At 41.1% G+C, this 15,403-nt stretch overlaps 1 protein-coding gene across 1 annotated transcript; it reads right to left on the bottom strand.

The window, feature by feature from the left end:
• Positions 1-414: 414 nt before the first annotated feature.
• IRF2BP2 (interferon regulatory factor 2 binding protein 2) lies at positions 415-11,205 on the bottom strand. Its single transcript, XM_053459695.1, has 2 exons — positions 10,056-11,205; positions 415-1,364 (listed from the first exon to the last, which is right to left on the bottom strand). Exons 1-2 carry the CDS (start codon positions 10,891-10,893, stop codon positions 661-663), a joined length of 1,542 nt encoding a protein of 513 aa, XP_053315670.1. The 5' UTR covers positions 10,894-11,205; the 3' UTR covers positions 415-660.
• Positions 11,206-15,403: the final 4,198 nt, after the last annotated feature.

Genomic DNA, 15,403 nt, shown 5'->3' with positions numbered 1-15,403 from the left:
TGCATGCTGAACTATGAAGCTTGATGGGAATTATTCTCCATACTGAGAAAGGTCCAATCATAACGCACTTAGCTTTGAGCCCCATTCAATGTGACTGACAATTCTCAAGGTGACAAGTCTGTGTGTACACAGAGATAGTATGAAAGCAGATATGAGAACTCAAGGCAGTGTTTGTAAGTTAGGAAAAAATTATACCTCCAATTTTTTCTGTAGAGAAAATAAATGTTTTTTTTTGCCAGTAAGTTGAGGACCAGCACAAAACATCTCACAAACACCAAGTTATGCTTGTTTGCTGCCTTGCCCACAGCATTCATATAAAAGGGTCTCCAATATGTTGTTACTTATTGCTACTTTCAATATAATTTTCTATTTTATACGTAAGAAACTATAAATGATTGCTGTGTTAACAGAAAGTCCATTAGTGAATAACATTGGTTTTAATAAATGTCCCATAGTGGTTCAAATTGCCAAAGCATTTTTTCACAAGTGCATACAAATAAAGTTAAAAGCATGTTTCTTCCAAGTGCTCTAAAAATATTATATATCTCCATATCCAATATGCTTTTGGTTACCACGTAGTTTTGGGTATATAAGTATATACATACCATACTATAGATAGAAATGAGTATACATCTTTAAAACAAATGAAAAAAAAATCAGTCAGGAGTCTTTTTCTTTTTTGACTTTTACATCACCAGCAAGTATGGTGGCAATTTCCCCTTGCATGAAGGCCCATGGTACATTTGATCCCACAAGAGGGCATTTTTCTCCACTTGGACAATACACTTCACCAGATGTTCCTTGTTTTTTAATACTTTGTCGTGAACATGGAAAACAAAATTTATGAGAAGGTACTGAAGGGCACTGTACAAAATGTGTGTCCTCAAGACGTTCATGGCACAGAGTACAGCATAATGGTATACTGTTTTGTACAGAAGGGTCAGGAATGCTTTGGGGATATGCATATTCTAATCCTGAAATAGATGATGTTCCTACACTGGGAAACTGGCTTTGTGCATCTCTGGGAAACATTTTTCTTTGGTTCATAGAGGGGGGTGATGTAGGGCTGTTGCAACTTCTCCTGGTTGTAGTGTTAACATAGCTAGAATCTTTAGCTGAATGACTGCCACCAGCACTATCAGCCACCAACATTAGAGCAGACATTGGAGACTGGCCATGTTGTGCTGCGTCAGGTGGTGTGGTACGACTAAAATGAGGAGACTCTGTAAACGAAGAAGTCATTGAAGAAATCTTTAGCCTATCTCCAGATACCAACCATGGCTGTCCCTCGCCATTTATCTTGACAGAACATCCTTCCCCTTCTGGTTCGGGAGATGGCTTTCTTTTTCTTAGAGAACGGGTACCTGAAGGGAGCAGAGGGGTTAAAAAATTAACTACTGTTAAATTTTGCAGTCAATGTGTTGAATTATTATATTGATGACAAAGATTTGTTTAAAAGGTGCTGTAATAGAAACATTCATCATAATACTGACAACCCTTTACAAACCATGATTTATACAGCACCAACAATTTACACATCATTTACTTTAGTACATAAATTAAAAAAAGATATGACAAAAACTAATACTGACTAAGACAAACCGATACATCAGAGATCCCTGCTCGTAAGCTTACAATCTAGCTGAATGTGGAAGCTGAATTAGTGGTACACATGAGCAAATCGACACGGACCATTGCCTTGGGTAAACTAGCAGGATGATTTAATGGCCCTTTCAACTATACATAAAAACACAACCCCCATAAACTTTGACAAAGGCTGGTGGTAAAATCCTGGAAAACAACCCATGGTTAGATGGGATAAATTAACTTGCCCTACTTCAAAAGATGCCCTAAACAGAACATGGGTGCAAGATGAAAAAATGAAATGCGTATGTCCCAAATGTGGCCCTTTTACCCTCCAAACAACCTGACAAGCCTGTATGAAACTGAGGATTTTGAATCAAATACATACAAAGCTCTAGGGCTGAAACAACCAATCGATAAAATCGATAATGAAAATCATTGTCAACGATTTTCTTTATCGATTAGTCGAATCGATTTTTATCGATTATAAAAAGAGGTTTTTTTTCAGAGCAAATGCTCTGAAAAACTCCTCTCCTTATATAATCCGACCTCAAACAGAGGTCGGATTATAACACTAGAATCCAGATCCCCCGCAACGCTGCAGGGGACCTGGATTCCCCTCACTGTCGGCCGGTCTCTCACTTCCGTCTCTCTCCCCCCTCCCATACACCCCTCTGACTCCTCCCCCTCCCATACACTGCTCTGCCTCTCTCCCGACTCCCTGGTATTTTGTGAACCTCTGTTGCTGACAGGCACTTTCACTGCAGCTTCATAGAAGCCTCAGCGTAAGTGAAGGGCAGTAACGGAGGCTGTCTGTGCACATCGTGCAGACCCCCACCGGCTGACAGAGAATCGAGGTCTCCTGCAGAGGATCATCCTCTCTGTCAGCTGGTGGGGGTCTGCATCGCACAGACAGCCTCCGTTACTGTCCTTCACTTACACTGAGGCTTCTATGAAGCTGCAGTGTAAGTGCCTGTCAGCAACGGAGGTTCACAAAACACCAGGGAGCCGGGAGAGAGGCAGAGTGATGTATGGGAGCCATCCTCCCATACACCACTCTGGCTCCTCCCCCTCCCATACGCCACTCTGCCTCTCTACCCCGCTCCCTGGTGTCTTGTGAACCTCCGTTGCTGACAGGAGGCAGAGTGGAATATGGGAGGGGGGGGGAGCCAGAGTGGTGTATGGGAGGGGGGAGGAGGCAGAGTGGAGTATGGGAGGGGGGAGGAGGCAGAGTGGAGTATGGGAGGGGGGAGGAGGCAGAGTGGTGTATGGGTGAGTTATAGTGGTGTATGGGGGGGTATAATGAATTTCAGGGTAGCAGAGTGGTGTATGGGGGTGTAATGAATTTCAGGGAGGCAGAATGGCATATCTGGGGGAGTTAGAGTGGTGTATAGGGGGAGGTAGAGTGGTAGAATCTCTGGCATATAAGGTGTATAAGGCATATATGATGGCAGAGTGGCAAGCTGGGGGTCAGATGTGCATAACCGGGGGCAGTTTGGTAAATAAAAGAAAATATAAACAAGGCTTTTTTCTCAGTTTTTATTAAATATGAAAAATAGTCAACATATGAATTAATACTTACTAATAACTTTGTATTAAAACCTAGTTTGAGAAACACTGTGTTTGGGTTCTTGTAGCTTTTATTATTATGTCAGTAAAATAGAAGAAGGTGAATAGAGAGAGGTCATTGCAATAAAGAGATGAAAGTGCAAATTGTACGTTTTTTATGACATTATTTTAAATTAAAAAAAATTGCATTTTTTTTATCCGATTTATCGAAAAAATAATCGGCCAACTAATCGATTATTAAAATAATAGTTAGTTGCAGCCCTACAAAGCTCTTTATAGCAGTTCCTCTACTTTTCTAAATAAACTCCCCTTCTCTGACGTTTACTTCTTATTTATGCTTAGAAGATTTCTTAAAGGCAGCCACAATCTAGAATACCCTTCTCTGGCTTATCTGACTACCCCTTTTCCTTCAATTCTTGAAAAATAATCCCTCGAAATGCCCTTCTTTATGGACAACTGACACATCAACTTCAGTCTCTCACCTAACTTACCTTTTTTGTTCTCCTGGATTTATATCCAACAATATTTTTAACTAGTGTCACAGGTTCATCTCAATGAGTGGCATTTTTACCTCTTGCGTAATATACCCAAACCCATTCAAGATTCAAAAATTGTTAAGGAGGGCCCTGCTCTAACTCTTTGAATCTGACAAAATTGTTATCTCACGTTTACTCATTTGCACAGTGAATATATTCACTTATGTGAAAAAGAAAGTTCACCCTCTTTCGATTATATGGTTTTATATATTAGGACATTGTGGATATAACAAGGATATGCCATTACAAACGACAATATTGAAAGAAATTCAAATAAACCTAATATTAAGCTATTCAGTATAGGTTGTGGAAGACATCTGTTAGGCTGTTAACATCTTCCTATCCTAGGACAAATACCCTTAAGGCATCTGTTAGATCATGAATACCTTCTTTGATCATATATAAATTCTTATCTTAGGATAATACCCCTTAAGGTTTCCTGCCTCCCCATTTTGTTTCATTTCATTTGAATATTCCTGGTGTAACCCTGTGTATTTGGACATATGCTAATTCACAGAAATAAACCCTTCATCTATCATTATTATATACACTATTAAAACTGAAATTTTTTAATATTTAAATATTAAATTTAATGCCTTAATTTCTACAAAAAACATCTTAACTCCAACAAACATAACGGTCAACGGTTCCTTAGCAGATCTAAAATTAAGTTAAAATACAGCCTCCGAACACATGCCATATTACACCGTGTCATGATTTATATAAAAAAAATTAAAATAAAAAAAAAATGGAGAAGCCACATGTGGAAAACTAATCTTGTGATGCTTGTAGAACTACGTTTAGCAGCAATGAAGTAAATGAGGGTGAACTCAATGACTGCAAGGTTCCCAGGTCCTGTGGCTTTTAAACAAGCCCAAACTCACCCCTCCACCACTGTGCATGCGCCCATATGCTGTTTTGGTTTTCACCAAATGTAGTGCTGTGCATTGTGTCCAAACATCTCCACTTTGGTCTCTGTCCATAGGATATTGTTCCAGAAGCAGTGAAAATCAAGTTACCGTATTTGCTCGATTATAAGACGACCCCCCAAATCTGAATATTAATTTAGGAAAAAAAGAAAAAGCCTGAAAATATAAGATGACTCTATAGGAAAAAAGTTTTACCAGTAAATGTTAATTCATCTAAACTATTTTTTTTTAATAAAAGCAATGATTGAGAAAAATATTTTGGTTTTATTTCCTTCTATTTTCCAACCTGCCCCCCAGTTATGCACATCTGCCCCAGAAATGCTTTATACCCCCTATATGTCACTGTGCCATGATATGCCTTTTAACCCTATATGCCACTGTGCCCCATAATATGCCTTTTGACCACCTATGTGCCACTATGCCTCCAGAAATGCCTTATACCCCTATATGCCACTCTGGCATTTAGAGGGTTAAAAGGCATATTATGGGGAAGAGTGGCATATAGGGAGGTTTAAGGCATTCAGGAGGCAGAGTGGCGTATAGAGGGTTAAAAAGGCATTTCTGGAGGCAGAGTGGCATTAAGGGGGTTAAAGGGCATTTCACAGAGCACTCTACCTCCAGAAATGCCTTATGCCCCCCATTTAACACCCCCCCAAACTTACCGGTGCTTCTGACTTCCCTGTCATGTAGCCGGGGCAGCGTGTAGATCCCACGCACTTACGCTGCAGCCGGAAGGAGGCGTGGCTAGCAGCAGGGGGTGTCTGCCTCCATCGCGCAGACCTTCCCCAACTGTCAGAGATCAGTTCCCCGCACTGGTGCAGGGAACTCTGATCTCTGACAGCCGGGGAAGGTCTGCGGGATGGACGCAGACATCTACACGCTGCCCCAGCTACACACCGGGGACTCAGAAGTACCGGTAAGTGGGGCGGGGGGGGGGGATCCAAGTCCCCTGCAGCTGCGAGGGATCTGGATCCTAGTCGTCTCATAGTCAGACCTATTTGAGGTCTGATTATAAGACGACCCCGATTATAAGACGAGGGGTATTTTTCAGAGCACTTGCTCTGAAAAAAACCTCGTCTTATAATCGAGCAAATACGGTAATCAAGATTTTGTAAAGACCAGACTGAGAAATCTAACATTTAGTTCTAACATTTAGACTTTAGTTTAAACAATTCCTCACATCTACATATCTTTATGTTTTCCCTTTTATACCTGAAAACTGATAGCATGTAAGTGGTCAAAGTTAAAGAATTTTTTTTATTATATATATATATATATACACACACAATATATATATATATATATATATATATATATATATATATATATATATATATATATATATATATATATATATATATATATATATATATATGCATACACATATATACATACACATATATATAATTTATAGAAGTCCCAGGAGTGCCGGTAACTACTATTGTAATATATAAATATATATAAATATATAATGCACCTTACTTATGTAATGCACCTTACTTATGTAAGAAATGAAGGATACCTGTAAAAGGTGATATTACATTTTACGCATAATGCTTTTGGGAAGATTTGAGAAGATGTATTAGAAGTGTGTATTTTCACATAGACTGTCTATGTCCTCCATAATTGGGTCATACAGGAAATCTCTGGACAGAGGGGTCGGGTGAACCACTTTCTGGGAGGTACAAGAAATTCTGGGATGACTAGTTAGGGGCTGCAACACAGAGTCTAAGAAAAGCGAGCGCAGTGAACAGAAGTGCTGGGTCGAACGAAGCTGCGCAAGATGGCGTTCGGGAGAAGCCTGTAAGCTGAGAGCAGTTTCCCCAAGAATGTGCTTGAGTATCCCTTTTGTTTTGTATTATTATCAAAAGTTTTTTGTACGTTATGTTTTATAGCCTGTAACAGTAACCTAATGCAATAACAATATACATTTTTATATACGCTTGTATTTGTCGCACATTCCCTAAAAGAATATCCCTGTAAGAGAGTCATAATTTCTTACACTTATAGGTATGCCCCTCTGCCCCAAGATATGCTTTATGTCCCCTAGAAATGCCCACCTGCCCGCTGATATCCCACTCTGCTTCCTAGAAGTACCACCCCTCCCTCCGACTTACCAATGCACCCCCAGACTCCCTGGTGTCTAGTGGGGACGGCTGTGCGACGCGAGCAGACAACCTCCACTGCTGGCACTTCTGGATCCTAACCCTGCTGCTTACCCGCAGCAGGGCTAAATGGAAAAGAAAAAAAAAAAAACACTTGCCCGGCACTGTATGTCCTGGGCATCGGGTGATACGAACTGCACATCCCTGAGCTAAACCCCGAATATAGGCCGCACCCCCACTTTAAAGACCTAAAGTGGGGGGGGGAAATGCAGCCTATATTCGGGCCAATACGGTATATATTCATAGATATTTGAATACGTGCTCAAGCAGTTTATTTGCATGGTTTGCTTCCCCTCATCTGGGGTTTATTCACAATAGGGTGAGTTTTACGAATTTTAATTTCCATTCCTTGAAATAAATAAAAAAAAATATCGATATACATTATAAAGTCCCAAGCCAAGTGAGCTTCTGTTTTGAGAAGAGCTTCGCTGGCATGCATAATGTATTGTACAAGTGATTCCTTGAAAATGTAATCATACATTAGTGTTGGCCGTGTATACTAAAGCGAGTTAAAACCACAGCTTCCCTGCTCCCCTTTGGTAAATTAAATAAAATATGAGTAACCCAGAAAGAAATACAAGGAAATCAATTAAAGATTCATGAATATAAGATTAACTAATGTAGACAAATTATTATTTTCCCAATTATTTAAGCATTGATTACCAATTTAGTTAGGTTTTTTGGGTAGTACCTTTAATTTAGTAAAATTTCCACTGTGCACTTGGCCTCTGCAGCTCTTGTGGGGTTTTACCAGTCTGCAGTGGTCAGTACCTATCAAAAGTGGTCCAAGGAAGGAAAAGCAGTGAACCAGCGATAGGGTCATGGGCGGCCAAGGTTCATCTTTGCTCATGGGGACAAAGGCTGGCCCATGTGATCAAATCCAACAGACAAGCTACTGTAGCTCAAATTGTTGAAACCGTTAATGCTAGTTCTAATAGAAAGGTGTAAGAACATACAGTACATCGCCGTTGGGGCTGGGTAGCCGCACACCTGTCAGGGTGCCCCTCTCTACTGCCGAAAGCACCTCACGTGCCAATGGGCATGTGAGCATAAGAACTTAACCATGGAAAAATGGAATAGGGTTGCCTGGTCTGATGAATCATGGTTTTCCTTTAGATCACGCGGATGGCCAAATGCACATGCATCGCGTACCTGGAGAACACATGGCACCAGGGTACATCCATGGAGGCCCCACCTCGCAACTTACAGGATTTAAAGGATCTGCTGCCAATGCCTTGGTGCCAGATACCACAGCACACCTTCAGAGGTCTAGTGGAGTCAATGCCTTGACGGGTCAGGGCTGTTCTGGCGGAAAAAGGGGGACCTACACAATATCAGGCATGTCCATTGGTGCTTGCATTAATTAAGCTCTACTACACCAAAGTTGTCAGCACTGAGATAAATCATTTTTCTTTGTAACAATTAATTTACACATAACAGATACAATGTTAAATTACAGGTTACCTGCCATATGAGTTAAGTAGTTTCATAGAACAAATTATGCCTGTGATACTTTTAAAAAATATCTGAGACCAGAAAAACCTGCTATTTTAAAGGATTACTATTGTTACTTAATCTCTGTGCACCTACTGCCACAGACAAAACAGTTTCCTTTTTTGTTTGGCATATCAAATTGAGTAACGCAGCCTAACATTTGACAGTGTTTTCCCTTTCTAGCAAATAGAAATAAACCCTGCAAAAAGGAAAACAAAAAAACAAAAGAAAGCCACGGTAAACATGACTTTTGTTTGTGTGTAAGGTAGCAGTCAGGCCTGGCAAAACACGAACAACCTATTGTATGTGATAAAAGTTTATGTGCTAAAATAACTGCACTAGAGCACAATCTACTAAACCCAGACTTTTTTTTTCTTTGAGACTAGAATTTTACCCAAATTACCATGTCAATACATGGTAATGGCTAAAATTCTAGTCTCAAATAAAATAATAAAAAATAAATAAAACAAAACATAAAAATATATTACGATCTTATATCTATAATTATACTTGAAGCAGTTTAGTTATTTTTTACCCGTTATTTTTTTTTTTGAGATTGGAATTTTATTGGAAAGGCACAAAGTATCAATTAAACGCTGATGGTAGAATTAAAGAATAAACTATGCAGTTCATGTATGTTCATATGGTGGGGTTAGCTGGTGTGACCAAAGGCAAAAATGAAGGCTTGGGGAAAGTGACTTGCCCTCTGTAATATATTCTAGGCAAGATTGTTCCAGTTAATTGTAAATAGCTTTTAGCGCTATAAAATATTACTTTCAACTTTCTACCTTACATACAACTAACATTGTTAAACAAATTCTAAAAATAAAAACATATCAAACCTCAACGAGTTTCTGCTGCATGAACAGATTGGGCTGACTGTATAATGTCTCATTAAATAAGCAATGGTTTCTTTAGTATCCTTACATGTGCTTCAAACAGATCGAGCTTAGTGTTTGCTCCTTCATGAAGTAAGGTGCCTGTGGTTTTAACTTTCTAGAAAACACTTAGATATAAAAATACTTAGGTATTCACGTGACAAGCCAAATCATTATATCCACTTTGATTAAAAAAAACACAAAAGTTGAAAGCGTGTAAGGGGAAAAAAATAAGAGTTTCCACAGTCACATGACTAATTATAAATACAAGATCAGCACATATACATGCAGGTTGGTAAGTTCCCAAAGGCACACTTATCCAGTGTCAGAATAACATGCAAAGTATAGTATTTTCATTACCCGGTAACAAAATTGACAATCTTACAAAGGTTAGCTGTAATACAATGCCATAAACAGGACAATCCAGCCATCATATATACTTTTGTACCTTCAAAATTTTCACTACGTGTCTTTATGCATTTGCCCCTTTCAAGAATCTCTGTACAGGAGCTGAGTTTGACCAAACACATCCCCCTGTGATATTGTGATATTACTTACAAGCAGCCAGCTCCAGCGTTGGTGCATAAATACTCCCATTGAAGTCAGGGGAAGTACTTTTAGGTCACTAACTGGTTGCTTCAGGCAGCCAATCAGTGTCAAGAAGTGTCAGATTATGGCGGAAGAGGCCAGTTGCAGCAACATAGTTGCAAGGTCTAGGTCAGGGTTTTGTTTTTTCCCCATTTAAAGTATTACGGTTTGTCATTAACGGGGGTGTCAGGGATATTAAACTGTCCCTTGAATATATGGTCTCATTGCATTTAAGAAACAACATTTCAAGAATTAACACACATCTCATTTTTAAGAAAAAAAAAGGTAAAGAGGAAAAAAGGACCTTCATACCTGTCTTAGATGCTAGGTTGGTGGCATCAAAGTTTGCCCCCCTCCCATTTCCACTTTCCTTTTTGAATTTCGTATCAAACGGTGAGTGAGTATGCTGTATTGCCATCAGCGAGTCTTTAGCAGTCTTGGGCTTGTTTATCCCCTCCTCGACCCTGACCTTGTGGTCTCCGAACTCAGAATAACTATCCAGCCTGTGCTTCTTGTCATCGTGCTCACAGCCGGACACAGAGCAAAGCCGCTTTATCCCTACGTCAATCGCAGTCGATGTTGCCTCATGAGAGGCCGCCGAGATTCCCAACGGAGGCACCCGGCTTGTAATTGGGCCTATGGTATTACCGTTGATGGGAGCGCCCAGTGCAGAGTGCAATGTACCAGCCCGAAGCTGATTGGGGCTCGACTCGGGGGGATCGAGTAACTTTGTACCATTAGGTACACGGATGCCATTTATTTGCCTACCCACACTGCAATCCGAACCCAGACGGTTTGGTGGCCTATCGTAGACTGAATACCGATCCAAGCACTGTGGTGCAGGGGGTGCTGGCGTGGTCCTCGAGAGCCCGTGCCCACCCCCTACCATGTGTCCGATGTGGTCCATATCCGTAGACACCTGATGTTTGACGGAAGACGATGGCCCTGGCGACCTGTTATCTTGAAATCCATGCGTCCTCTTTAAGCGTCGGGCAGTCTCAATCACAAAATCAATCCGGTCTGCCCCTTCGTAATTAACGCAGCCGCGACATACAGGCTCTGTGAAGTCCCAGATCATGGCCCATGGCATGCGAGGCAAATCGCACAAATAACAAGATTGCCTACGGGCCCCTGCCACCGCGGCGGACATTATAACAAAGAAAACAAAATCCAAAATTTAACTTCGCTAAATGATTGCTATCCCTAGTGTTAAAAAAACCAACTTAAATCTTGGGATGACAGAAGAGAATAACAAGCGAGAGGAACAGGGCCACCTTGCCATCCGCTTCGGCGCTTAGCAATTCCGATTGGCCACATACACGCTACGCCCAAACGTAGATCCACATAAGGAAGAGGATTCAAAATTCTGTTTCCTTTCTCGTTTCCTGGCTCTATACAGTTCCCAAGCAGGCGGGAAGAGGGTGGGTACAGAATTCGTTGATTGGTTATGAACGCAATCACCAGAGCAGTCCTTTATGCGAGCTGCCAAAACCGAACTGTTAGCCGAGTTTGTTTCCGGCAAGATATTTCTTTCATCAGTGCTGAGCAACTAGTGGTCTGTAGACTATTGGATGACATAATTACCAGGAATTCCCTTTTCCATCCATCATAACTGTCTCGTTAGGGCGGTGACGTTATGATAAAACGCCTTATCTTCAATTATTCACTTGAGTCTGTCTAAGTTCTCTGTGCATGCTTGGTACAAACACCAGGTTGGACAAGCACACTCTGCCCATATAGTCTTATAGAGTGACTCTAGCCTCAGGTGTTTAAGCCTTTCTTTACTCAAGGGTGTTTTGTGCCCAAAACCTCAGACTCTTTCAAAATTTTTAGACTAGTTCCATAACCCCAGTTCTCACCCACACAAATTTTATACAGTTTTTTCAAGTTCTTTTTGGATGTATAGTACAGCATTTAGTATGAATAATACATTAACCCCTTATTCCATTTAAAGAATAATTTGCATTTTTATTATTTTTACCATGATGCATAACTTTGCATTTCTCTATATTGAACCTCATCTGCCACTTGCACGCCCAGTCCCTAACTCTGTCTAAATCTTCCTGCAAAGAAGAAACATCAAGATTAGCCTGAATTACCCGGCCTAATTTTGTGTCATCAGCAAAAACTGTGACATGGCTCTCAATGCAGCTTGGGAGATGATTTATACATAAATTAAAAAGAAGAGGACCGAGGACAGACCCCTGAGGCACTCCACATAATACCTGCGTACAGGCTGAGAAATATCCATTCACAAAAACCCTCTGCATTCTACCTTTTAGCCAATTTCTGATCCACATACAGACATTTGCCGCTAAGCCTATTTCTGTTAATTTATAGAGTAGCCTTTTATGCGGAACCGCCTTAGCAAACTCCAGATGAATCACATCTACAGCCACCCCCAGCTCTATATTTTTTCTAACTTCATAGAATGCTACTAGCATGGTTTGCCAAGACCGGTCTTTCACAAATTTCTCCACTACCGATGTTAAGCTTACTGGCCTGTAATTGTCCGGTTGAGATTTTGATCCATTTTTAAATATGGGCACAAAATCTCCTTTGCGCCAATCTAATGGAACTATGCCCGAGCTGAAAGAATCCCTAAAGATCAGTAATAACGGTTGGGCCAGAATTAGACTTAGCTCCTTCAGTACCCTTGGGCGTATACCATCCAGTCCAGGGGCCTTGTCTACCTTAACAGTATTTAATTGCTTGAGCACTTTTTCTTGTGTCAGCCAATCCCATGTTTGCTGCAATGGTTCCTTAAAATTAGCCAGCAGGGGCTCCGTCATTGGTTCTTCTTTGGTATAAACAGAAGAAAGAAAAAAACATTTAAGATGTCGGCTTTCTCTCTGTCCTCACTAACCTAATTTCCAGTTTCAGATTATAATGTACCAACATTCTCTACCTTTAACTTTTTCCATTTACATACTTAAAAAATTTTCTTGGGATTGGTTTTACTTTCCTTGGCAATACATTTCTCATTTTCTAGTTTAGCCATTTTAATCTCCTTTTTGCAGGCTTTGTTGGTATCTTTGTGTGCCATAAATGATACTTCCGACCCATTGCTTTTATAACGCTTAAATGCCAATTGTTTATTCCTTATTTCCTGTTTTACTTTCCAGTAAAGCCACATTGGTTTCTTTTGTATTTTTTCCCATAGGTATATATTGTGATGTGTAACTTTGCAAAAGGTATTCCATTTGTCCTCTGTGTTTAACCCAGAGAACAATTCATCCCAGTCTATATATTCCATGGTTGACCTTAGCCTGTCAAAGTTTGCCATTCTGAAATTAAGTGTTTTGGTAGAGCAGTTACCCATTTGCTTTTTGGAATTAATCTCAAATGAAACCATGTTATGGTTTAATGTTTGAGATAAGTTCCTCATTGTTAGTTATTACCAGATCTAGACAGGCATCCATTCTGGTTGGGGTCTCTACTCATTGCGACATTTATTGGTCATTAAGCAGGTTCAGAAACTTGCTGTCCTTAGTGGAACAAGTTCCACTATTCCAATCTATATCTGGGTAATTAAAATCTCCCATGATTAAAACGTCATTCCTATTTGCAGCCTTTTCAATTTGAAATAGCAGCTGATCTTCCCCCTCATTGCTAATGTTGTAGCATACACCCACAAGTAGTGTGTGACTCTTTCTACTATCTAGGTTAATCTCCACCCACAGCGTCTCCACATTACTACTGTCATCATGGACATCTTCCTTAATACTGGGCTTAAGTTTAGGGTTTGCGTATAAACAAATCCCTCCCCCTTTTCTATTTACTCTGTGCCTTCTACTGACCAGTCATGCGTATCATCAATATTTCCAGCTCACCCGTTTTGTTTGCCAAGCTTCTCGCATTTGCTAAAAGACATTTAAGGTTACTACCCCTTTCTGGCGTAACAGTTGACAAATAATTCTTGACAGCAGGTTTTGTACTATGCAACACCATATTGTCTGTGCTAACCCCACCAGTGCTCTTACTGTGTGGTATTACCTGGCTGGGGGGCTCTGATAGAGATAATGCATGTTACTGTGTGATATTACCTGGCTGGGGCTCTGATATAGAAAATGCATGTTGCTTTTTTTTTTTGCAGCCCGGAGGAAGCGCTAGATGCGGAGGAGAGAGAGGGGCGCCAAGAGGTCGCTCAAGTTTTCAGCAACCGCTCGGCGTCCCTCACTCTCCTCCGAGAGGCTTCTGTCTTCGTTGCGGTGCCAGCGTTTCATGCTGAGCGCCGGAATATGACATCATATTTCGGCGCTCAGCAGTGAAGCAGCGTGCACCGCGACGAAGACACTGAAGACAGAAGCCTTGCGCTCCCACCACAGGATGTCTGAAGGTAAGTGAACTACAACGGTAGTAAGAAGGAGGGGGAAAGGGGGGAAGATAGTAAGAAGGAGGGGGGAAGATAGTAAGAAGGGGGAGAGGGGGAAGATAGTGAGAAAAGAGGGTAATAAGAATATTGAAATAAAGTCAGAATGAGTGAGAGAATGAACGAATTAATTTATGTATGAATTGTGTAAATGAGTTAGAGAATAAATTATTTTTGGAAAGGAAAAGATGGCACAGGCAGGGTGTTTATGGGATAAAAGGTGTCACAGGTAGCATGTTTATGGGACAAAGATGGCACAGGGTGGGCTGTTTGGGGACAAAGATGTCATATGCTGGGCTGTTTGGGGGCAAAGATTGCAAATCTTATGTGTGTTATCTGGGTGCTGGTCAGGTTCTATGTGGGCAGTATGGATGCCAGGGCTGGCTTTGGGGTGTGCAACCTGTGATCTATGCCTGAAATTTAGGGAGTTTTATCTATACCTTTAATGTGGAGATTTTGTGTGAATTCCAATTGATCTATACCTGCACAGCTGGGTTTTTTGTGTTATTCTGTTGATCTATATCTGCTATGCTATGTTTCCATACATTATTTATGTATACCTGAAAATATGGGGCATGTTTGTCTTATTCATTTTTTTTTTGAGGGGGTAGGTAGGAGGTTGGTTCCAGCGCTGCTGGGGACCTGGATCCTCCTGTCTGGTAACCCCTCAAACTTACCGGTGCTTCTGAATCCCTGGTGTGTTGTCCGGGCAGTGGGTAGACGTCTACGCGATTCGCGTAGGCAACTTCCACTGCAGCTGGAAAGAGGTGCGGTTAGCAGCAGGGGTTGTCTGCGTCCATCGCGCAGACCTTCCCCGACTGTCAGAGAGGAGAGTTCACCGCACCGCTGCGGGGAATTCTCTCTGACAGTCGGAGGGTGTATGCGTGATGGACACAGACAACCCCCGCTGCTAACCACACCTCATTCCGTCTGCAGCGGAAGTTGCCTACGCGAATCACGTAGACGTCTACCTGCTGCCCGGACAACACCCCAAAATATGCATTTTAAACCCTAAGTGGCATATAGAGGTATAAGGCATTTCTGGAGGCAGGGTGGCACATACGGGGTCAAAAGGCATATCATGGGGCACAGTGGCATATAGAGGGTTAAAAGGCATATCATGGGGCACAGTGGCATATAGGGGGTATAAGGCATTTCTAGGGCAGAGTGGCAAGCCTGGGGGCAGATGTGCATAACTGGAAATAAAATTCTTTCTCAATCATAGCTTTTATTTTAAAAAAATTGTTTACATAGTTTACATGAATTAACATTTACTAGAAAAACTTTT

Source organism: Spea bombifrons, chromosome 3 (genome assembly GCF_027358695.1).
Source record: "Spea bombifrons isolate aSpeBom1 chromosome 3, aSpeBom1.2.pri, whole genome shotgun sequence".
NCBI lineage: Eukaryota > Metazoa > Chordata > Amphibia > Anura > Pelobatidae > Spea > Spea bombifrons.
Note: the sequence above shows the minus strand (reverse complement) of the source record. Positions and strands in the feature narration are given on the sequence as shown.

Excerpts from the sequence above, each read along its gene's own strand:
- IRF2BP2 (XM_053459695.1), bottom strand. The coding sequence starts at position 10,893 with ATGTCCGCCGCGGTGGCAGGGGCCCGTAGGCAATCTTGTTATTTGTGC. Across the intron at positions 1,365-10,055 it reads CAACCTAGCATCTAAGACAG|GTACCCGTTCTCTAAGAAAA; the intron begins GTATGAAGGTCC and ends TGCTCCCTTCAG.